This window comes from Podarcis pityusensis, assembly GCF_964106645.2.
Source record: "Podarcis pityusensis genome assembly, chromosome: 3".
Lineage (NCBI taxonomy): Eukaryota > Metazoa > Chordata > Lepidosauria > Squamata > Lacertidae > Podarcis > Podarcis pityusensis.
Window position 1 is genome coordinate 49,024,923 of NC_138026.1, and position 23,839 is coordinate 49,048,761.

The window sequence follows — 23,839 nt, forward strand, 5'->3', positions numbered from 1 at the left end:
TACCAGTTGCTGGAGAACACAACTGGAGGTGGTCCTTTTGTGTTTATGTCCTGCTTTCAGTCTTCGCATAGGCCACTGTGAGGAAAGGATGCTGGAATAGATGGGACTTTGGTTTGATCCAGTACGGCTATTCATACATTCTTGTGTAGATATACAGTGGTGCCTCGCAAGACGAATGCCTCGCAAGACCGAAAACCCGCTAAACGAAAGGGTTTTCCGTTTTCTGAGCTGCTTCGCAGGACAAATTTCCCTATGGGCTTGCTTCGCAAGATGAAAATGTCTTGCGAGTCTTGAGATTTTTTTCCGCTCCCCCCCCTTTTTCTAAGCCGCTAAGCCGCTAATAGCCTTTTAGCAGCTAAGCCGCTAAGCCTTTAATAGCCGCTAAACCGCTAATAGCGCTAATCCGCTAAGCCGCTAATAGGGTTGCTTCGCAAGACGAAAAAACCGCTAGACGAAGAGACTCGCGGAACGGATTAATTTTGTCTTGCGAGGCACCACTGTACAAGCAAACATGCACCAAATGTATGCTCACACATGTCAGCCTCAAACACACTCAACAGTCTCTGGATACGTAAGTGTCTGGCTGTTCACCTGCAACTGTAATGGATATCTGCCTAGCTGTGCAGGTCACTTTTGTTTGTATTGAAAAGGAGCAGGAAAGTGGCACACTTCTTACCAGATTATGAGTAATTAGAACAAGCCACAGATGTATGAGCGTTGTCGAAATCTCTTTGGTGGCATGAAGCGCAGGTCCTGCGCTGGTCGTTCTCATTCTACTCCCAAATTGCACAAGCATGTACAATGACCCATAAATCCTTTTTTTCATTTGAGGACACCTTTGAATAATGAAGAAATCATTTCCTTTTTAAAATAACTCTTAAACATCTTGGGTCACCTAAACAATTGCAGATAAAGCATCCCCCTCCCCCATTTTTTGATGCATAGAGCAAAAAAAATGCACCTGTTAAGCCTCTTATAGTTTAAGAAAATATTTATCTTTTGCAGATGCTACAATTGTGGTGGCCTCGATCATCACGCTAAGGAATGTATACTACCTCCACAGCCAAAGAAGTGCCATTACTGTCAGAGTATCATGCACATGGTGGCGAACTGCCCACATAAAACTGTTCTGCAGCAGCCCACTAGTTATCAGGGAAGATACGAAGCAGATCCCCAGCCCTCAGGGGCTTATGGCTACACATCTCCATCCTATTCTCAGGAGGGAAGAGCAGATGTCTTAGAACGCTCAGGCAGGTCACCGCAAGAAGCTGGAGCATCGAGTAAATTATCTCCATCGCCCGAAGAACAGAGCCGGAAGGGGCCTTCTGTTCAAAAAAGGAAAAAGACTTAGAGCTTTTGTCTTTCATCTCCTTTACCCTCTTGGGACGTCTACCTCATTCAAGCACAAGGAGAATAATTCCACATATCATGCAACCAACTTCAACTTTTCACTACTGCTGAGAAAACTGTGGCCATTCTGAAAACAACTAGACCAGTCACTCCAAGCAAACTTCATTTGAACTGAGTTTCCTCTATATTATTCAGCTGCTTCAGATGCCACAAGAAACCATGACTTACTGTGATGAGGATAAGCTGCAGCAAGCCTTAGGATCACACACTTCACACAATTCCCTGCTACCTCTCTCCCTGTCCAGCACAGCTGCAAGGAGCTGGGAAGCTTCTGGTTTTCTTCTTGATTATTTGCAGCTTGATGTTTTGTCCACACTGACAAACTGGGGTTAATCTTAACTGGCTTGTTTGAAATGAAACAAATTCAGATTGAGGGTTATGAGCTGCTAATTTCAGTAAACCATAGTTAAGATTAACCGCCATTTGTTTATTTTTATTTGTAATTTAAAATGTTTTTCGACTGCATTTATGGGCGAATGCCCATTCAAAGCCGCTTACAGGCAGAACAAAAGATTATAAATAGTACAAGTTTAAACCACAGGACATACAGCTGAACCTGCAGTTAATCAAACATTAGAATTGCAGCCTTGCCAGAGGGGGAGGTGGGGGTGGCAGAAGCAGGCAACCTGCAGTTCATTTCTGTCCTCATAAACCATCTCTGACTCTGTGCATGTCTTGAATGTATACATGCAACACTCTGTTTCCTTGGATACCCATTGGAAAGCAATAGTCTGAGTAATTTTTGAATAGGCATTCCTGGATTTTTTCTTTAATGTATCATTGCTATTATGGAAGAAAAGGAAAGGGTGGGGAAGAGATCACAACTGTTATTTCATGGAAGTCCAAAGAATTTTTGCTACTTAAAATTGCCATTGCCATGGTACTGAAGATATTAAGACATCCCTGTAGGGTTCAGGGTAAGGCTTTTGAAAAATAATAATTTCTTGCTCCCATTATCCAGGATAGCATTGCTTTTTATAAACTTCTCACCTTGGAAGGGTAATGTCTTGGTTTAAATAACCCTCAGAATTGCTACAAATGTTTAAAGAATAAAGGTATTCCCCTCTCTTTCCCCTCCCCCAAAGACTATGAATGTGTAGTTTTCTGTGCTGGTATCTCAAATATTGTATTAAATTAATATGGTTTAAATGCAGGTGAGGTGACTTTGAGGCAGAATGTATACATTGATATGATTGTTTAGAGTTGTATTGAGATACCACCTTGAATCTTTATTTTGTGCAAATCTTGAGGCGTTATGAAGGCAGCAGTAGCAATTAGCATTTTCTTCTGACTCCGTTTTTACTGATTACATGCTATATAAGTGAATAGATTTTTACATCTTTTGAAAAGTGAACACAGGTAAGATTTCCTTTTTGCGTCTTGATTCTATTTTGAGAGACTGGACTCAGACCACTTTTCAAATGTCAAGCTTTAATATTTACAGTGCAATGGGAATTTTGAAGCAGGTTTATTTAGAAGTAAGTTGCATTGAGTTCAGTGGGGCCTACTCCCATGGAAATTGGGCGTAGCAATGCAGCCTTTTTAAAAATTCAAAATTTAATAATAATAAAATTGTAATCTTCCTGCACACTAGATTATAAACAGTTTTTTAAGGAGCTGCCAAACCAATTTGATGTTGAAAACTCCAATTTATAGTGAGATTAGAAAGCCAATCAATGGATTGCCCATTGATAATTAACCCCAAAATAATTCTGTGTCCACCATAGATTGGTTTCTTCTACTCAACTGTTGATCATTAGAATATTTCTTTATCCTATTGAACTTTATCCTAGTGTTCTTTTTAAATACTTTGCAACCAATCCCCTGTGTTAATATTAATAGACATATAGGCTCTGGAATATTCATTAAGGCTACTCACAGTTAATGACCTTGGACCTGTAGCCAATGCTTGTAGCTAGCTGGAGTTTGGTTTCTAGAAAGCCACATTACTACATTGTCACACATCATTATGCATAAAGCTCCCATGTGCATTACCAGCATTTTCTTTGAGGTCTTTGCTGCATTTTTTGCCATTCTGAAAGATGCAAGCATGTTGGTTTTCTTTTTAAATTATTTGCCTCCTAGACAGTGGCAGCTGCTGTAGGAACAATCCAATGAAACCTTGGTTGTGTGTAAAATAATTCCCGTGAAAATCTTGCCGGGTCATTTCCCCTCAACCCATTGCTCACCTACCTGAGAGTAAGCCCATGCAAACTCAGTGGGACTTCCTTGTGATTAGACCTGTGTAGGATTGCACTGTGAAATGCTTTGACTACAATCTTCCAAGCACCATTTTATCTGTTGTTTCACTGACAGCAATATGACTTGTTTTGATAGGCCTCCAGTCAAGTCTGATGTAACTCCATTCGCTGCATCGGAGTTACACAGAGAAGACATTTGTTGCTTGCTGGAGGATCCAAACCCTGAATTATTCCTCCTGCTGCTGCTGCCGCCACCTCTCTCCCCACCCCCCACCTCACCGCAGAAAATGTATATGTTTCAGCGACCTCAGTAACAGGCACAAAACCTATGTCCCTTTGCTTGAATTCCATGACAGTGTTTGGGGGGGGGGGCGGAAATCTCAATGGTTTATACTGAAGTTATTGGTGTGCTACGATGAAAAGTTTTTTGTTTGTTTTTTTGACGATACTGAATGTGATTATATGTATAGAGGAGTACTTCCTTGCCTTATGTAAGGATTGTAAACTTATTTAAGTTATGTAGACAAATCAAAGTGGCATTGCATAACCTTTTAGCAGGTATGATAACTGGGTTAAACAGCAACAATGCTAAACTTAGGTCACTTTGAAAATGTAAACCAAAGTTCCTTGACCATTACATATAGTAAGATGGAAATGGTGGATTTGAAAACTGGCCATTCCTCTGGTTACATACTTTAAAATTCCAGACCAGAAATTATTATGAAATGAATAAATCCTAGCAGCCACAGACTGAATTGCTGAGAGCCTATCAAACCTATCTTATTGTTAAAAAGTTTACATTTTATTTTTATATATCGGAGGATGGTCATTATTACAAAATAGCCTTCTCAGGACAAAGGACCTTGCTCAGGGAAAATGCCATGTTAATCTTCTTTTATTTTTGTTTTACAGATCACTTGCTTTTACTTGCTTGCTCAAAACAAACCAAAAAGAGACCTTTTATAATATATACATGTTATGTGCTGATGATAGTAGCTACCTCTGTTTACATTTAAGGAGTTTCTGATAACTCAAAATATCAACCTTTTGCATTATGCTTTCCCGTTAAAACAGAAGTACAGTGGTATTCCTGTTTTTAAGTGAACATTTGTGACTTGACATTCACAAGTGCAGCTGACTTTCAGAATTGTGAGCAGAGCACCTCCTCACCATTTCTGAAATTCCAAGCCACATTGTTTGCATAGGGGATAGTAAATTTATTCTGTTTACAAGCAAACAACTACCTCATACTTGCCACAGAAGCAACACCTTTATGCTGTTTAGGACTTAAAAGTGGCTGTTGATGGTACATACCAGTTGTTGTTTCTGAAATTATTCTGCAATTAATACAGCTTTCACTGCAAAATGTTAGGGCAAATATATATGTAATTTAAACATGATGTGTCCATTGGAAATGATGTGCGAGTCTCTTTAAAGTTTAGATTTGCTTTTCTGCCTCAAAGGCAGTGTTGTTTCACACACAAATGCCACACGTGAAGGTAACTAATTTTCTGGGGAAGAAACAGCATGTGGCAATTAATTGAATATCCCTGGATTACAATTAAATTACAAACATGTTGTTGTTGGTTTGGGCCAACAATTACTCAAATTATATGCTTTAAATAAATATAAGCAGCACACACACACACACACACACACACACACACACACACCACTTGGGCGTACTCCTAAATGTAAGGAATATTACATTTCCACTCATACCCCACTTCAGTTGGTGAAGTAATTTGCCACCCAGCTGTGCCACACCAAAAATTCTAGTTGCTTTGAAGCAACTCTTGAAAATATGCACTCCTGGCTTTTAGTATTTTGACTATGGGCAAGCCCAAGTAAGCACCTGGTCCAGATCTGAATAACCAGCTTTAAACATAACAATTTCAGATAAATAGGCCATGTTTTGTCAGACTTGAGAATGAGCCTTGTCCCTGTACTCTCCCTTCCCTCTTCCACTTTTATGCTCAGCTTTGAAGAAGATACCATGATTTGTTGAACCAGGAAACTGGTTTAAAGATCAAACCAGGATCAGATCTTTGTTTATAAGCAGTGCTTTAACTAAGAGACTGGTTTAAGAAACCATATTAGCCCAATTCAAACATTCTGTTTCATGCAGTTATGGTTGCATAGAGTGGAAGAGCAAGACTGTAGCCACAGCTCCTGTTGTAGCCAGTGTTGGAAACTCAGATATATAATCTAATCACCAATTGGCACCTTAAACCTATGTTACAGTCACCACAATGGAATGTCTAGGTGCCTTTCCCCCTGTTTTTGTAATGGAGTTTATTATCATTATTGTTATTATTATTAATTTAATATCTAGACCAATATCTCAAAGTGGTTTACAAAACATTAAAACATCAAATAAAACAATCCAGAATAAAACAAAATCAAGCTTCAAGGAAAAAAATCTAGATCCTTCTCTAAGTGATAGTTTGCTTTCCCCAGCTGCCAGCCTGGCATCCAGAGATCTCCACGTGGTCACAATTGGACCCACACCAGTCGCAAAACATGCCTGGCCCCTGGCTAATTTCTAACATTGGTTGTAGCCACTGCCAACCCTGTGTAGGTTCTATGCAGTCCTTATTTTCTGGGGTACGCATACCCCTAAGCATTTTGTGACCTCATTAAGGGACAGTATTTCAATATGAGTAGGAAAATGAGAGCATCCCTAAAATTTATGAGGAATATAAGCACTGGTTCTGTGTACATATGTAGCTTCCATATGTAGGTTCTACATCTGTTGGTTCCCCTTTTGACTGAGAACCCTGTGCAATCTGGATTTTAAATCCTGAAGGGAAGCTTGCATATATAGAGTGCACTTCCTTCTTCAAACCTCACCTCTCTGGATGGCAGCAGAGGAGCATGGCCAGCAGATAATGACCTGCTCTCCCTCTCATGTGCTTGAGCATTCTTCCCAAATGCACTGACAAACAGGGCTAATACCTTCTTTGAAGCTGGTCTCCTGGTGGGAAGGGGCAAGGCTTGTTCTTGGACCATGACTGTTGCATCTGAATCAAGCCAAAATAAGGATCTTAAGATTGGTGTCAACATCCTGAAATATTTGTGTGTACACACTAGCAGCAAAATTCAAATGGTCAGTTTTCCATTTGAGTATCATGTTAAGGAATCTATTGTACTCTCATTCTGGATGCTATCCTGAGCTTCTGTTGAAATTCCACTTCGTTAAACAGCATGAAGTTTGAACAGCACCCCTGGGCCAATGTTTCAAGCAACAAGCTTGTCAAATTAGACGAAGTGGGGCTCCCAACCAGCACACGTCTCCCCTGACCCCAGGAATGGAGCCCCTCCTCCCCTCCACAAACATATCATAATTGATCTTCGATAAAGGGATAGATAGACCCGGAGAGCCTCTCTAGACACAATATTGAAGTCTGCAGGGGTTGTGCCACTGAATTGACCCCAAATACTATGTGCACACTTGCATAGCATCTCTTGGGAAGACCATTCTGGAAGGGAAAAGACAACAGGATGATTACTTAGGTGCTCTTTGGGCACTAAAATTGGCTCTAAAAATGTGATATTTTGCCAAATAAAGGCTACTCAATTTTTTAAAACTTTCTTTCATTTGTGCTAGTGCTATCCCAAAGTTACTTCTAGTATGTAGTTTTGTGGATGGAGACCTATGAAAGTGTTTATAGACCTTGTGACCTTCTTTGTAAGAAAAATGATAAAGAACATGGGAAGATCTCATTAAGTTTTAAAGCTAATTTAAATTAATTTATCTCTAAGAAATGTTTATCATAAAAATATATGTGTGTGTGTTTTTCTTCCCCATGCGTTATGGTTATAAAAGTAATTTGGGAAAAGGTGTAAGTGTGTGCGGATGCACTGAATTTAATTTTACTAGATGTCTTTAATGAGATTTCATTATTTTGTCTTTGCTCGCTTTTGAAGACTTGTTAAATGTGTCTTTTTTCTGTTTTATATGAACAGCCTGGTTGTGTTACTTCTGTCATCATGACTGGTTAGTAACAAGATGTTGGCACTGGAAACTCTTTATTGTGATCATGGAGCTGTGTGTAGTTCAGTGGCTCTGTTAAGCAGTATTTGTTGGGGGAAACAAGTTGCAATCCCTTGGCCAAATTCAGTTACCTGGAGGTAGTAGGATCTGTCTCTGCCGCCCCCCAACTGCCAAGCCCAGACACAAACCTGGGGTGCGGAGGAGCAGATTCAGTAGCATCAGGGCCTAACAACATTTTGAGGGTGCCCTAATCCACTTGGTGCCCCTCCAATAAAACTAGTTGCCAACTAGGCTTTTCTGACGTTCATTTTGAGGATGCAGCCACTACAATAAACTGCATATTAGAAAGTATTTGGACACTTGTTACAATTGTTGCTAACCTAAAATGGGCAGACTAACTAAGGAAGAACATGATGATGGTTTTGACTACCTCTTGCATTTTACTACTTTTTAACTAACAAACTGGTTTCACAAGTATTACCAGAGTAGCTTGAATCTGTATGTTGCTAATGGTAAACCCAGAGCCAGAGACCAAAGTGAACACAGATATCTATGCGTCTTGAATATTGTCTTTTTATCTAGTGTTTTTAAAACTATCCTCTGTAGTATATAGATTACCTTATGGTCCATTTTGATTCATATTTTGTTTACAAGGTATAATTTTTTTAAAAAAAATCACTTGAATCGTTTGAGTCTTTTAAAAGAAAAGACAGGGAGTTGTTGATTTTTTAAAGGCCATTTTTCACATGTTTACTGTCTCTGTCTCATTGGACTGAAGCACTGATTGCCTTTCTACATATCCTGTATTTTATATATTTTTGTTTAACGCCTATTGCCTACTGTTATTATTTCTATCAATCATCGATTTGTGACTGAGGTTTAAAAAGATTACATGATGAAAAATAAAACATATAACGTTGGCATTTACCAATGGTTTCTGAAATTTTGTTATGACGTGCATGAAGGATGGGAAAGAGAGAGCGTGTTTATCTTTTTTTTATTAAAAAAAACCATTTGCATTAGCTTAAATTTCCTGTGTTTTCTGAAGATTTTCTTGATGTGAATTCATCCTCCTTAATGCTCAGTTAACTAGAGGAAAGACAAACCAAGTTTGAGATTGTTAACACTTTAGAAATACTACTTGAATGCTTTGGTTTTGAGAATGGTAAGGAAATAGTAACCAAGGGATGTTAAGAGAAAAGGAAAAATGAGTGCTTGGATGAACCACTGTGGCTTCTTATTTTCTTTATTATTACATTTATGTCCCATCTTTTCCTTTGTGGAACTCCAGGTGGTGTACATGGTTCTGCCTCTCCACCCTGTGAGATAGGTTAGGCTGAAGGGCAGTGACTGACCTAAAGTCCCCCAGTTCATGGCTCAGTGGGGATTTGAATGCTGTCTTGCCTCCCAGGTCCCATTCCAAAACAGATCACTTGTTAATGGACAAAGGCTTATGCATGCAGAGGGAAAGGGACATGAAAGGGTTAAGTTAGATGGGCACTGCTGGTTCATTTTGGGTGTGTTTTTCCTGCACCTGCACCTAGTTAAGCATGTGAGAGTGAGTCAGCACAATCTCAAGTATAACTACACCTGTGTTTGAAGCAAGCTTGCACTTGACCCCTTCCCGTAGCCGAGTCTGTGTTGGAACAATGCAAGGAGACTGTATGCTGCTGTGGAAGGACACAATATTACAGCTGTAGGTAACCTACAGTCTGTGGGACTGCTCTAGACTGTCAGTAAAGGGACTGAGCTAACCTAGAACTGTCTGGAGTTTTTCTGTTCCATTGGCACATTCTGCAGGCGTGTTGAATGGGCACTCTGCACATACCCCCAACAAGGGGTGGGGCCCAGCACAGTGCTTTAGGATCCAGACAAGTGCCAGAAGTCTTGTTCCAGTTTTTCCTCTCCTGGATTCCAGAGGTTGCAGTGGGGAGGAAAGGCTAGCGGTGAGGCTGGGAGCTGCTTGGGTGTCTGTGGCTACCAAAGGCTTGGAGAAGACGCAACGGTGAAGAGGTGAGCACAATATTGTATTGCAATATTGTATCGTATTATGTTTTACTCTTTTTGTTGGGAGCTGCCCAGAGTGACTGGGGCAACCCAGTCAGATGGGTGGCATCATTATTATTATTATTAAGCATATGCATACATTATAATTGCTTCATAAATTGAGTATACACTTCAAATAATGTATGAAATGTAGCCTACAACTGCATTAACATTTTTGGGCAGTTGCATGCATTACCCTGCAGATTAGACTTGTGATTATCTGCAGTCTCAATATCATTTCCACATATACTGCTGCCAAGCTGGGTATCCCTTATCTTATACTGTGCATTTGTGTGTGTGTGTGTACATGTACGTGCACATAAGTGCAAGACTTTGCAATTGTCTTTCCTAAAAAATATATATTCTTGTTGTCAGCCCAGTTTTCCTGTCTATCAAGGTCAATTTGAATTACCGTATTTTTCACTCTATAAGATGCACCAGACCACAAGACGCACCTAGTTTTTGGAGGAGGAAAACAAGAATCTCAGAAGCCAGAACAGCAAGAGGGATCGCTGCGCAGTGAAAGCAGCAATCCCTCTTGCTGTTCTGGCTTCTGGGGTAGCTGCGCAGCCTGCATTCGCTCCATAAGACGCACACACATTTCCCCTTACTTTTTAGGAGGGAAAAAGTGAGTCTTATAGAGCAAAAAATAGGGTATATTACTCTCTTCTGAAATGTTAGTTGTCTATTTGTGTTTTGTGTTCTCTGCAAATTTGATAGATTCTCTCCATTGTCTGGTTTTTACATAAAATACTTTTTGTCTTACCGACCAAGTCCTGTGCTGCGATTCTGTGATCCCAAAATGTTTTGCAACACAAGATCTATCCCAAACATTACTTTGTAAAAAAGAAGCGGCCCTTGGCCACTTTTACATTTTGCTCATGCCCACTTTGATACATAGCCCCCAAAGAGTTGACAGTGGGTTAGTGTGAGCCTTGGCCTAAAGAAGGCGAGCCATCCCTATCTTAGTCATTGATTAAAATATTGAAAAGTATCTGTGGCATCCCACTGAAAATCTCCCTCCAGTTGATGAGAACAACCTTGATGAGCACCCTGAGTACTGTGTTCCAGTCAGCTGTGAATCTACCTGATGTTACTATCATTTTCCCTCACTTAACAGATTTGCAAACCAAAATACCATGGGGGACTTTTAGCCAATGCTTTGCTGAAATCGTGATAATTTTTGTCTGTGGCTTTTCCACAATCCAATAAGCTAGTAACCCAAACAAGAGAGATAAAGGTTAGTCTGGCAGGATTTATTTCTGACAGACGTATGCTGAAGTTTTCAAATGCTGGCCTTGTTATCAAGAGACTGTTCTAATCTCTTCTAATATCTTCTCATATATCGAAGTCATATTGGCTCAAAAAAATAAAAGAGGAAAGATCACCAAACCAATTCAGAGACCATTGGATTTTGTCAGTCATTTGAATGTGAATTTCAAGGATAATATGCCACAATATTTTTCTCATCCTTAACAGATCTGCTTTCCTTTGGGCCACATCAGTGAGGCTGAGTCTTATTGTCTAGCCGGCCCAGGACCTCCATACACACTGCCCAGGCTTGTGATCTGGGGATGTCACTTCACTGCTGCAAACACAGCTGTTTGACTTCACCTCCAGAGGTGCACTCCATTGTCTCTGAAGACCGACAGATGCCAGCAACAACAAAACAAAACATATTTATTAAAAATAGGGTGAGTTTCCTAAATTGCAATTCCAGTAGTTGCAAAAGAAGATAAGAATGATAAGTCTTTTAAATACTAAGAAATAAAGATGATCTGTTTCAGCAGAAAAAAAATAAAGAGTTCTTCCAGTGAGGTGAATTTCATAAGCAGGTTTCCTCTTGCCTTATCAATTCTCATTGGTTAAGCAATAATGCTTGTTCTCTGCTTAAAAGCCATAAAGAGGTCTACAGTGCCGCTGCTTGTGTGCACAGAGGAACCACATAAAGCAGTCCCTGGGATGAATATTGCCACCTGGAGAGTCATTCATGTGCAGGGCTAATCAAATTGATAAATGGCTTCTTCACATCACTGCAAATGGCTTTAAAAAGGAGATCTGAAATAATGGGGGTGAGGCAGAGAAATAATCAGTTTATCCACATGCCCAGTCACACTACAAATAAGGGGTAGTTCATGTATCTTCAGCTATAATGGCTACTCTGATCCAGGGCATGTGTGACTCTCTGGAATCCTCACCCAATTCTAAGGCACAGTTATTGATCTGTTCTGGATGGGAGCTGCTTTCCTATGCGCTTATCTCTACACGACAAATTTATGCTTGTGTTTATGCCAATCTAATTGTTCTGGCATCCATAAAAGAAATTTATTGTTATCTTAACAGAGTAGTTGTGACTTCAATGCAGGGGTGTAGCATAAACCATTCATAACACAAAGTAACTTCGTAAGAGCAAAAATGTAGCATGACAATTCAGCAACAACAATAGCTTTATTAAATGAGAGCAAAAATATAGTATGACCATTCAGTCAGCTGTCCAAATCTGTTGACTGTCATACACCCCACCAGTCACATGGCTCACTCTGATTCTAATCTTTTAAAAGTACTAATAATTTTGTGTTGTGGTTATAAGCATAGCAGCTGTCTTCTGTTTCTTCTCCCTGTAGCAGCCCTGCCACCACCACCATACAGCACCCCCAATATGTCCCAATGGTTGAGGGACCCTCCAGGGCAGATTTTCAGGCTGTGCAAAGGTGGAAGAGAGAAGGGAATCTGAAAGTCCCATTCCACAAGTAAACCTTCCATTGAGCAAGCAAGCTGCCACAACTGAATCTCGCCCAATATATTTCATTTGCGAAGTGCCTAAGAAACTAAGCCCAGTTCACAATACCTACAAGGACAGCCCTGCCCAATAGGTTTGCAGTTTAGTGTAGGCGGACAGTGGCAATAACTTCAGTGCAAAAGCACTGCTTAGTTGAAGGTGCTGTGGGAATTCATTTAGTCTCTCCAACCAGAAATGGTGCCCTGGGATGGTGGGATGATTCTTAAGTTAGTCTGGGTGTATAGCAATTATGAGATGGACAATTTTCCACCTGCCTGCTGTATAATACACTGAGCTTCAGAGTTTTACACTGCATTTGATTGTGGTTTTATATCTTGATTTTATTCTGTGAACCGCCCTGAGACCCCTGGGTATAGGGTGGTATTTCAATAATAATAATTAATAATAATTAATAATTTAAAAAGAATATATGATTCATGTTGATTCTGTGTTGCTGTTCTACCCAGCTGCTTATTGCCTAGGCTAAAGGTGCTTCTAGATGACCACGCCAGATATGGTTTTAGGGTACCATGTTCAGCCACAGGGGAGCACCACAACAATGCTGTAGAATGGAGTATGAGAGGCCGCTGAAATTTGTTGAGTTCCCCCTTGTGGTGAGTCATGGAGTGTAGGTGGCAGCTTCTCAGAAAAGGATCTTCAGACCCTAGCCTAGACCAACTCTGCCCACACAACGTGGCCGTTGTATCTTCCTGAACAGAAAAGAGTTGTAAGAGGGTTTCCTGTTGAGCCTTGCTTGTGCAACAAGGGGGTTATGCGTATGATTCAGTTGGTGGGAACCTGCTCATCAATCTTGGCTTATTTCTTAGCCCCGACCCCCTGCATCCCTCTGCTTTTACTCTTAGGTCTTGACTACTAGCCTGTCCCATGACCGTTGGCTCATGCAACACTGTTGCCCATGGCCCAGCCCTGACAATTTGTTGTTGTTTAGTTGTTTAGTCATGTCCGACTCTTCGTGACCCCATGGACCAGAGCACGCCAGGCACTCCTGTCTTCCACTGCCTCCCGCAGTTTGGCCCTGACAATACAAATATGCAAATACTACAAATTGTGGATAGCTTCTGGGCAAGTAACAGATGCATCTTAGATGGGGAAATTGAAGTCCTCCCTATATTTTGGATTGCAGCCCGCAACATCCCTATTCATCCCTGGTCACTGGCAATGCTGGCTAGAACTGATGGGATTTGGAGCCCAGTAACACCTGGAGAGCCAATTATTCCCCATGCCTTTCTAAAACATCCTATGCTGACATGAAAACTTTAACCAGGAGTGTATACATTTTCAGCTACACTTCAGTATAATACTACCATACAGTGATTTTCTTCGGGGGGCGGTACTGCGTACCCTTGAGTACCCCCCAGAAAAACCCACTGCTACTATACATGATTAGACTAATATCAATTTGAAATTGTTGTTACATATTGTTGTTTTTATTGTTGATGCTTTTCTCTTTTTTATTGCTTCAGGGGAAATGATTCATAAATGAAATGAAACAATCTCTCCAATTATGGAACCTCTGCCTTTAACATCCGTGACAGGCAGAGGTTCCATAGAGCAGGCTTCCTCAACCTTGGGCCTCCAGATGTTTTTGGCCTACAACTCCCATGATCCCTAGCTAGCAGGACCAGTGGTCAGGGATGATGGGAATTGTAGTCTCAAAACATCTGGAGGCCCAAGGTTGAGGAAGCCTGCCATAGAGGAAGCTTTCCCACCAATGCAACTGTTAAAATCACATAGCTACTGAGGAGTCCTTCCATATTTTTTAAAAAGGTAACCTCTCTACCCTGAAATAAAAGATCCAGTTAATGGAACAAACTGAGGTTTGATGTTATATGCTTTCAGGTTCCCACTAGAATCTACTGTCAATGGCCTTTTTAGTCACTAAGGTGTTAACTGCTCATGCACTGGTACTCCCGAAACTGGCGTGCAATACCTGTGACTATTTTATAGTGGTCCTTGATACTCTATTACTGTTTGATCCCCAATAGATGCAGGCAAGCACAGCAGTTAACAGCGTGCTAGCTTGGTCTTTGATTCAGTGGTTTATTCTGTTTTGAGTACTGATGCAAAACACCACATGTACAAAGAATACATTGAATGATTTTTACTGTTTGAACTCAAAAAGTATCCCCACTCCTTCTGCCTTGGTTTTTTAACACAAACACACAGCTCCTTTGTCAAAAGGCAGGATAAAGAGAATGAACACCATTGAACTCAATGGGATTTACCGTCTAATCCTATGCACTCAGAAGTAACGCCCCAATCTTATGCATAGGAACAAATCCCATAAAACTCATTGAAACTGTAATCAAACCCCCCCCCCCCCAAATCCCACAATTCGCTGTGCATGGAATATGTGGAATTAACTTCCTGTGATTTTTCTGCTCTCAGATCTTCAGCATTCCGAATGATGTTTTAGACCAGGAATGTGGATCAAGAACTGTTCTCTCCCCCCCCCCCCAATCAAGGGCTGCATTCTTTCAGGGGAAATCTGTTGGCAGTTGCATGCTTGCTGTGGATGGAGGAGCATCCAAAAGTGGGTGAGCCACCCCCTTTTTTTAATGGTTTCATCGTGTAGCAACCATGTCTTCTCTCTCCTTCACTCTGTCACACACAATATGGAAGAGGAAGTTTTCTCCACATGGTTGCCTGGAGAGCAAGAGGCCAGAGATCTTCAGGTCACCTGCCCCTGAATTAGACACTAAAAAAAAAATGCATGTGGTGTCATTTGGAACTAGCGCTGCCACATCCAAACTCTGTAATTTTGAAGAATTGCATAGAAATCAAAGACAACCCCATGCTGCAGTGATCAGAGAAGCCTCTGACCAAATATTGCCTTTTACTCAATTTTTCAGATGGGTACTTAATGGTCCAGTTCTCCACTCTCTCTTAAAGCACCTTTTAGTGGCTTGTCTGTTCAGTGTTTGGGGTGCATAGTATCCAAATCTGCTTTGCAAACGGAAGGCACAGTTGAGCGGCAATAGCAAGCAGATACTGGATTAGTGATCAGCTTCTATGCCTTTAGTTTTGAGTAAGTGGGATGCAGCAGACCAATGGCCTTTTTCTAGTTTAATTACAGGGAGTAATGAAATCCCATCTCTCAGATATTAATGCATGTACTCAATGGGATTACTGCATTTGTTTTACACATACAGATGCATTAACACTTTGATTTAATGTTGGTGGCTCTGTATAATATTGTTCAGGCATAATGTACAGGCTCCTTGCTCAGTTGCCAGGTCTGGACTGGTGACTAGAGTGTTTTCAAGAAGAATATTGTCTATATATTTTATCTACCTTTTTTTTAAGTGTAGCAATGTCTGTGAACAGAGCAACCTCTGCTTTGCATGCTTTTTGTGTCATAGGTGGCTGGGCTGAATGTTTTAGCTTAAGTCAATCAGTAGCTGAAATTTCGTTTCTGCATCACCTTTTACTATAGAGGATGAAGGGGAATTCATGTCCCAAGAGTAGTTTGTACAGGAAAGCAGGATGTGGTCTTAATATTTTATTAATCTCCAAGGAGGAAATTAAGGAGAAGCATAAGTGCTCAGTTACTAGAACCGGATGGTATTTAGCAGAATACTCTGCTTATAAGCTTGTTTGTGGGGGAGGTTCTAGTACATACAAGATTTTCCCAAGTGCACTTTTACTGCCCAATTCTTACAACGGAAGAAATCCTTATGCTTCCGTCTCTGTATCCTTAGTAGCCTTGAAGCTTTTGAAGGAGGCTTACCTACTGCTTAGGAAAATTCATTGTTGTTGTAGGATTAATATTTCCATTTCCAGTGCATGTTCTGACAGCTTTCTATTCCAGTGTAAAAAAGAATGCCAAATGCAGATAGGCGGGTAAGAATTTTGGATGCCAGATGACATAAAAGTAATCTGATAATTTGCAAAGTTAGGCATTTCAGGCATATTTTAACCATAATAAATACAGCTAAATTTATTACCTTTTATATAAAATAGTATATTTACTGAATACTTGAACTAGTATGACTCTTTGTAACTTTTCCTATTCTGAAAGAAAGCTATTAAAATGTTTAAATGTAGGGTAGTATCTGCCCCCCCCAATTATTTCCAATCTGACATTTGTAATACAGTGGTGCCTCGCAAGACGAAATTAATTCGTTCCGCGAGTTTTTTCGTCTAGCGAATTTTTCGTCTTGCGAAGCACGGTTTCCCATAGGAATGCATTGAAATTCAATTAATGCGTTCCTATGGTCAAAAAAAGTCCAAACAAAGCCAAATTTGGTACAACAATAGTTTATTAACTGCTCTTTAAAGTCACACATACTTTAAAGAGCATTTCAAAAATTGAAGGAACAATAAATTAAGTTTCTAAACATGACAGAAAAACATTTAAAAATCAACAAAGTGTACTGTACATACATTTTCTAAGACTCTGGGGGACCACTCGAAGAAGGTTCCTCTTCCACTCTTTGCTTCTTGCTGAGGAACCTGTCCATGGTCTGCTGCTTCATCCGCCTTTTCAGCAGCTCCCTGAGAGGCAACATGACCGTTGTATCAAAAGTGTTCGCTTGGTCATGTGCCACGTGCTTGTTTGGGTGGTGCCGCTCTGCAAAAGCCTGCACCTCCTTCCACTTCTGGCAAATGTCCCTCAGTTCTTTGGAGGACAGCCGTTCCTCAGTTGCTTCCTCCTCTTCCAGCGAGGCCTGCTCCTGTGCAACCTCTGCCTGCAGTTCAACCAGCTCCTGGGTGGTCAGCTCGTGCTCGTGCTCCTCCACCAGCTCGCTGACGTCCTCCTCTGTGACCTCCAGGCCCATGGTCCTCCCCAAGGCAACAATGTCCTGCACCACTGTTGACTCTGGTGCACTTGGTGCCACACAATCCAGCCACAGGCTGCGCCAAGCGCAATTCAAATTTCTCTGGCTGATCCCGTTCCAGGCCGTGGTGATCATCTTCAAGCAGGTGACGATGTCGAAGTGGTCCTTCCAGAATTCCCGCAGGGTGATGGTGGTGCAATCAGTCACCTCGAAGCATCGCCTGAAAAGCTCCTTGGTGTAGAGTTTTTTGAAATTGGCGATGACCTGCTGATCCATCGGCTGGAGCAGTGGCGTGGTGTTAGGCGGCAGGAACATGATGTTGATGAAGCTGAACTCCTCCAACAAGTCCACCTTAAGGCCTTTAGGATGAGCAGGAGCATTGTCCATCAGAAGCAAAGCCTTCAGCGGCAGGTCGTTGTCCAGCAGGTACTGTTTGACAGCAGGGCCAAAAGCAAGATTGACCCAGTCCACAAACAGCACACGTGTGACCCAAGCCTTGCTGTTGGATCGCCACATGACACTCAGCCGCTCCTTGTCAACCTTGTGTTTCTTGAAGGCCCGTGGGTTCTCCGAGTGGTACACCAGCAGGGGCTTGATCTTCAGGTCGCCGCTTGCGTTGGCACAGAAGAGCAGGGTCAGACGGTCCTTCATGGGCTTGTGGCCAGGCAACTTGGCCTCCTCCTGTGTGATGAAAGTCCTTTTGGGCATCCTCTTCCAAAACAGCCCGGTCTCGTCGCAGTTGAAGACCTGCTGTGGAACGTAGCCCTCCGTCTTCACAACCTCCAGGAACTCCAAGGCAAAGTCTTCAGCCGCAGGAACATCAGAACTGGCAGCCTCTCCATGCCTGACCACGCTGTGGATTCCAGATCTTGCCTTGAACCGGTCAAACCAGCCTCTGCTTGCCTTGAAGACTTCTGGCTCGCCTGAGGTTCCTGGCTGTTCCCGGATGAGGTCTGCGTGCAAGGCCTTGGCCTTCTCACAAATCACGGCCTCAGTCACTGTGTCCCCTGCACGCTGCTTCTCTTCTAACCAGATGAGCAGCAACTTCTCGACCTCCTCCAGAACAGCTGGGCGGTTCTTCACGATCCTGGTGACTCCCTTGGCTGCATCAGTCGCAAGGATCTTCTCCCTCATCTTCAGGATGGTCCCGATGGTCGATGGGTTCCTGCCGTACTCCCTGGCGAGGTCCGTCACACGCATTCCACCGTCGTGCTTCCAGATGATCTCCTTCATTTCCAGCGTCACCTTCTCCTTCTTCCTCTCGCCGGCCTCCGGAGCAGCAGCAGTCTTCTTGGGTCCCATGGCAGCACAGCTCTTACCTTCGTAAACTCAGAAAAAGAAAGGAAAAAAAATCAGCAATTCAAACCCAGAACCAAGTCCTTGAATTCCAAACACCCAACCCAAAATCCAAAAACCCCCAAAAAAGTTTTAAAAGTTTAACTTACGAAATGGCTGCAAATCACCAAAGTCTTCAAAATCCTCAAATGGCTGCAAAAGTAGTTTTGGGAAAGCTTTAAAAATCACCAAAGTCTTCAAAAACCTCAACTGTTCCCCCAGCCCCTCCCCAACTGTTGCAAACCCCTCCCCAACTGTTCCCCCAGCCACCCAGCACACAGAAATTCAAAACCCAGAAATTTTTTTCAAAAAAAACAACATGGCCCAATGGTCACAGAAAACCATAAAAATTCAAAAAAAAACCACACAAGCTCCCAGATTCTTGCAAACCCCTCCTCAACTGTTCCCCCATCCACCCAGCACACAGAAATTCAAAACCCAGAATTTTTTTCCAAAAAAAACCAACATGGCCCAATGGTCACAGAAAACCATAAAAATGCAGAAAAAACCACACAAGCTCCCAGATTCTTGCAAACCCCTCCTCAACTGTTCCCCCATCCACCCACCACACAGAAATTCAAACCCAGAAATTTTTTTCAAAAAAAAAACCAAAACATGGCCCAATGGTCACAGAAAATATAAAAATGCAGAAAAAAACCACACAAGCTCCCAGATTCTTGCAAACCTCTCCCCAACACCAAGTCCTTGAATTCTAAACACCCCAACCCAAAATCCAAAAACCCCCAAAAAAGTTTTAAAAGTTTAACTTACCAAACAGCTGCAAAAGAAGTTTTGGCAAAGCTTCAAAAATTCAGCAAACTCTTTAAAAAGCTCAAAAAGGCCACCACACCGCGTGCAATGTGTTGCTCCTCGAAGTCAAGTCACAACTGCACCTCTTCAAGCAATGCACCCTGGGTATTAACGGTTTTACGAAAAAGAAAACAAACTTGCAAGACGTTTTTGTCTTGCGAAGCAAGCCCAAAGGGAAATTCGTCTTGCGAAGCAACTCCAAAACGAAAAAATCTTTCGTCTTGCGAGGCGTTCGTCTTGCGGGGCACCACTGTAATTCTTCTGTCAGAAAGCTGAAATTGTTTTATTTTCCCTATTAACTTTTTCAGGAGCACAAGTCCATTCCTTTTCACAGCTGTGACTAGCATGATATGAAAGTCAGAAAAAGCATTTGATTCAATCCAACTCATGCTTCTTATGACTAATATTTTGAAACCAACTTGCATGATACTTATTGGGGGGGGCCTTTAAAATATGAAATGTGCATGATCCACACAAATATATAAAATTTGATAAGCATATTGGGAAAACTTCTCAACTAGATTTCATACCATAGCCTGGTGACCACAATTTGGTAATAAAGGACCACTAGAAGCCCCTTTTCATTGTTTGGGACTACTTTGCAGGTCTAGCAATGAAGTGGGGCAGTTCCATGGTTGCCACAAAACCCCTTAGGCATGGGGGTGGAATATGTTGCTGTTCAGGCAGGTAACAACTCCCAGAGAAATTGGCTATGCTGGTTGGGGCTGCAGAGTTAGAACCCAAAAAGATCCCCTCAGAGCACCTCCTCATGGATGGTACAAGTCCTACAGAAGATTAAGTCTTCAAATCTCAGCATCAGGTCATCAATAAGTCAAGGATACTGTTGAGGATGCTTAAGAATGTGGTTGTGCATTACAACAGGACAGAACAAATTCCCTATGCTGCTAGTGTTTCATATTAGCTGGTGGATAAAGAAGAGGTCTAAAGAAATGCAGGTATGTAATATGTATTTATTGTATTATTGTACAGAAAAATTAAATCTCTCATATATACGCTTTTCAAAAAGCTTTATTCCAGTTAGTAACATTGTGCCATATGTGCAGCGTCAATAAATAGCAGTGAATTATAGCTGCATCACACTATAAACTTGTATAGTCTAGTCCAGTCATATTCATTTTTTAAAACAATAACAACTATACTGGAAAGCAGTATTTCTCTGAAGGATCAATCCAGCAAAGGTGCAATTCTAGCTACTTTACATAAAGGGAAACACCTACAAGTGTGAATAAGCCAGATCCTTAAGCCAGCTCCTGATGACCATGGGGTTATTTGAAAAACTGGAGAAGAGATCTCAATGCTGCACTTCCTAGCCCTCAAAATCTTCAGTTACGTAAGGTATATATAGTCTAGTAAATATCTGTATGGTGCAGTCCTATAGTCCCTGGGTGGGTGGTCCCTGGGACCAAGGAATTTTATTCAATCATTGCCTGTGTTCCAATAGCTAAAGGGAAAAAAAAATGTTATGAGGGAGGATTGGAGGTAGTTTGGGATCTGCTGGATGCAAAACGCTGCTGTTTTCTGGATCCATTTCTGAAATAGAGCTGAAAGTTTGACAGCCCTGCCTAGGGCTAGTATGGTTATTTTCTTCCTACTGGGACTAATGGGTATGGATTTTTAAAAAACAACAACATGCCAGCAGAGAGGTTTTTTTGGGGGGGAGAGAGGACTCCCTCTTTTCCTGCTGGCAGAAGTCCAGCAGGACTGTGGTTTGCCCACCATGACAACTACTTCTCTCCTCCCATGTAAGAGTTCTTTGCTATTTAAATGAGGTTCTCTTTCCAGAGACTTCTGCTAATGACATCCCACTCTTGTAGCCTTTTCATTATGATGTTTGCAATTAACAAATGTTTGCAACAGCCAACTTAGAAAAACCACAGAGATGACATTCAACAAATGAGGTAAAATTATATACTTCCATTATTTCATTGGTAGTTAAGCACATCCTTAAATTTTCCAGTTTTAATCTATGGAAATGTTTAATTTGGGATGAAGAAATCTCTGTATTACCATAAATATATATCCGATGCAGCTGGAATCGAAATAAAAAAGGCACTGTGTTATTCTCTCCATCAGCGTTTATGCCACAGATTACAATTTACCATTACTGCCAATAATTCTATGTTTGTGCAAAGCCCAATGAAAAAGCAGCACTGGATGTATTCCATTCTTAGAAAAGCAGTGTAATGTAAGCACATACTGAACATGCACATAATGAAGTACAACCTACAGCAGTGATAGAAAACTTTGTGGGCCTCCAGATATTGGAGAACGAATTTGCCTTAGTGTGGTGAATATAATGGGGAATTGTTGTTCAACAACAATCTGCAGAGGAACAGATTCCCCACCACTGGCCAACATCCCCTTGAGGTCAATGGCAAACGCCCGCTCATTTTAATGATTTGAGACTAATTAAAGCACTGACTCTGCCCTACCACATGAAATGCTGGTGCATTTACCCAAAAGTACAGCACAAATCAATTTTGTTGCAATAGTATTTTGAATTTCTAATACTTCAGGTCTTGTGTCCAGTTATAATAGACATCACATTATAGAACCATTCATAAACATTACACATGGCTGAAAGGGGAAAAAAAGTGGTTACAATTATCTTTATGATTGCAATATTATTTGTACCAGTTCACAAAGAGTGTGCCATGATACTATGGAAGTCAAATGGAATCTGTTCCAGAAGTCCATTTGACTTCCAAAGCGTGGCTTCTGATTGGCTGCAGGAAGCTCCTGCAGCCAATCGGAAGCTGCGGAAGCCCCGTCTGACATTTGGATTTCAAAGAACGTTCGCAAACCAGAACACTCACTTCCGGGTTTGCAGCGTTCGGGAGCCCAAATGTCCGAGTGCCAAACCTGCACATCAGCACAAAATGGGAGCTAGGAGAATGTGGAGCAACTCCTGTATCCCTCCTACAAATAGACATACAGTGTGATTGTGACACACAACATAATAGATTGATTACATATTTCAGCTTTGACTGTGCTCAGTCTTAATATTATTAGGCAGGTCTGGTGAAGATGGGAGTGGCCTCAGCCCAGATGACTGCTTTCCCCCTACTGACCCCAACAGGTGGCCTAGGTGGGTGTAGGACCCTGTACCTTTGCAAGTGCAGCAGCAACAGCCGATTCTTGCGCTTCCAAGTCCCACAAATGTGAGGTCAAAAGAAGGCTCAAGTGTCAAGCTTATCTGTGTATCAGTACTGCATTTATTGGCTTAAAAGCAAAAATTAAAAAACTCAGTTTTTAATGGCACAGCTGAATCAATTTGATTTGTTGGAACATAAACCGAAAACCAAAGTTTGACACCTTGTTTAAAACCCCATTTCCAGACACATTTGCTCCAGTACAACAATCCACTGAAGCTGTGAGGACTTTCCCATTCACTTCAAAAGAGAAGCCATTCCTGTGCAGACGGTTCCATTACAAGCACAGACCTTTCTACACTATTGCTTCAAACGGGGCATTCTACTCCTCCAATCACACAAAGCTCCAGAATGGGGCTTCAAGTCCCACTAAAACCAGCATTATTTATTTTTCAGGTAATATGGTTAAGGTGTGTGTGGCCAAGTATACATATGTATTTTAAAAAATCAAAAATTAACCTTATGTGTTTTGCCAAGTTTTCTGTGTCTGCCACACTTGTAGTAGTTCACTGAAATTCTGCTCAGCAAGATCACTACTAAACTTTAGTTGATTTGACTGATGGGGGATGAAAGACATCATCTTCCACACTTTCTTCAATTGGTTTCATTTTTGCTGATGTTCTTAGACAAGGAGATGGCTGACCTGTCAACCGTGAAAAAAGGAAATAACTTTAAAATAAATTATTACACTTCAAAAAGGAAACAAAAACCAGCACCTCCTCCCACCACTACCACCCATATTCTAAGAAAGAAGGTATGTGTCCTTTCAAGGAAATGGAGTGTTTCAGTTTAAATCTGAACAGGCTGGTTTAGAGGGAATACTGGTGCCAGCCAGGCAAACAATAAAAAACAGAATTACTTAGTGCCACCTATGGTTCATTTTCAGTATTGCTCCCCATCTTGAGCAGTACTATTAAGGATGTGAGCGCTTTCTCAGTCTTTTGGAATCTAAAATGCATGTAATAGGAACATTTCTTGGGGAGGGGGGGATATCTTAAAAGGCTGCAAGCATCCAAAAGCAAAGCATTATATCAGTTCAGTTTGAAAGTAAAGCTGAATGAAAAAAAGCAGAATTATGAAATCCATAGCAGCTAGTGTTACTTCATTCAATTATAAAAAAAATCTGTACTCTAACCAACAGTAGTTCTTGCTCAGATCAGCACATAACACAATGGGGCACTGCATCAAAGCTTGCAATAAATATTACAATTCATGGCCCTTTAAACTACATGGGGGGGTACTGTTTTCATTAGTTAGTATGTTATGTATATTTGTGTTTCTGTATT

General features: G+C 41.3%; 2 protein-coding genes and 1 long non-coding RNA gene across 7 annotated transcripts in view; 2 read left to right on the forward strand and 1 right to left on the reverse strand.

Moving 5' to 3' along the window:
• Positions 1-8,535, forward strand: part of LIN28B (lin-28 homolog B) — a 100,829-nt gene extending 92,294 nt beyond the window's left edge. For all 4 annotated transcript variants that reach the window (XM_080999990.1, XM_080999991.1, XM_080999993.1 and 1 more), the window contains one exon: positions 1,006-8,535. In XM_080999990.1, coding sequence (XP_080856116.1) covers positions 1,006-1,351 — 346 coding nt within the window. In that variant the 3' untranslated portion in view covers positions 1,352-8,535. The remainder of the gene's footprint in view (positions 1-1,005) is intronic.
• A 2,887-nt stretch (positions 8,536-11,422) lies between these two features.
• Positions 11,423-23,839, reverse strand: part of POPDC1 (popeye domain cAMP effector 1) — a 34,357-nt gene continuing 21,940 nt past the window's right edge. Inside the window, exons 9-10 of one of the 2 annotated variants that reach the window (XR_013984456.1) lie at positions 23,013-23,196; positions 11,423-11,712 (exon numbers count right to left, since the gene is read on the reverse strand). Coding sequence is in view for 1 of the 2 variants with exons in the window: in XM_080999983.1 (XP_080856109.1) it covers positions 23,090-23,196 (107 nt within the window). In the remaining variant the exon portion in view is untranslated. Of the gene's footprint in view, positions 11,713-20,331; positions 23,197-23,839 lie in introns of those variants that run through there. The other variant, XM_080999983.1, reaches the window with a different exon arrangement.
• On the forward strand, positions 14,350-20,475 carry LOC308474027. Its single transcript, XR_013984463.1, has 2 exons — positions 14,350-14,991; positions 20,035-20,475. It is a non-coding gene; the product is annotated as an uncharacterized lncRNA (long non-coding RNA).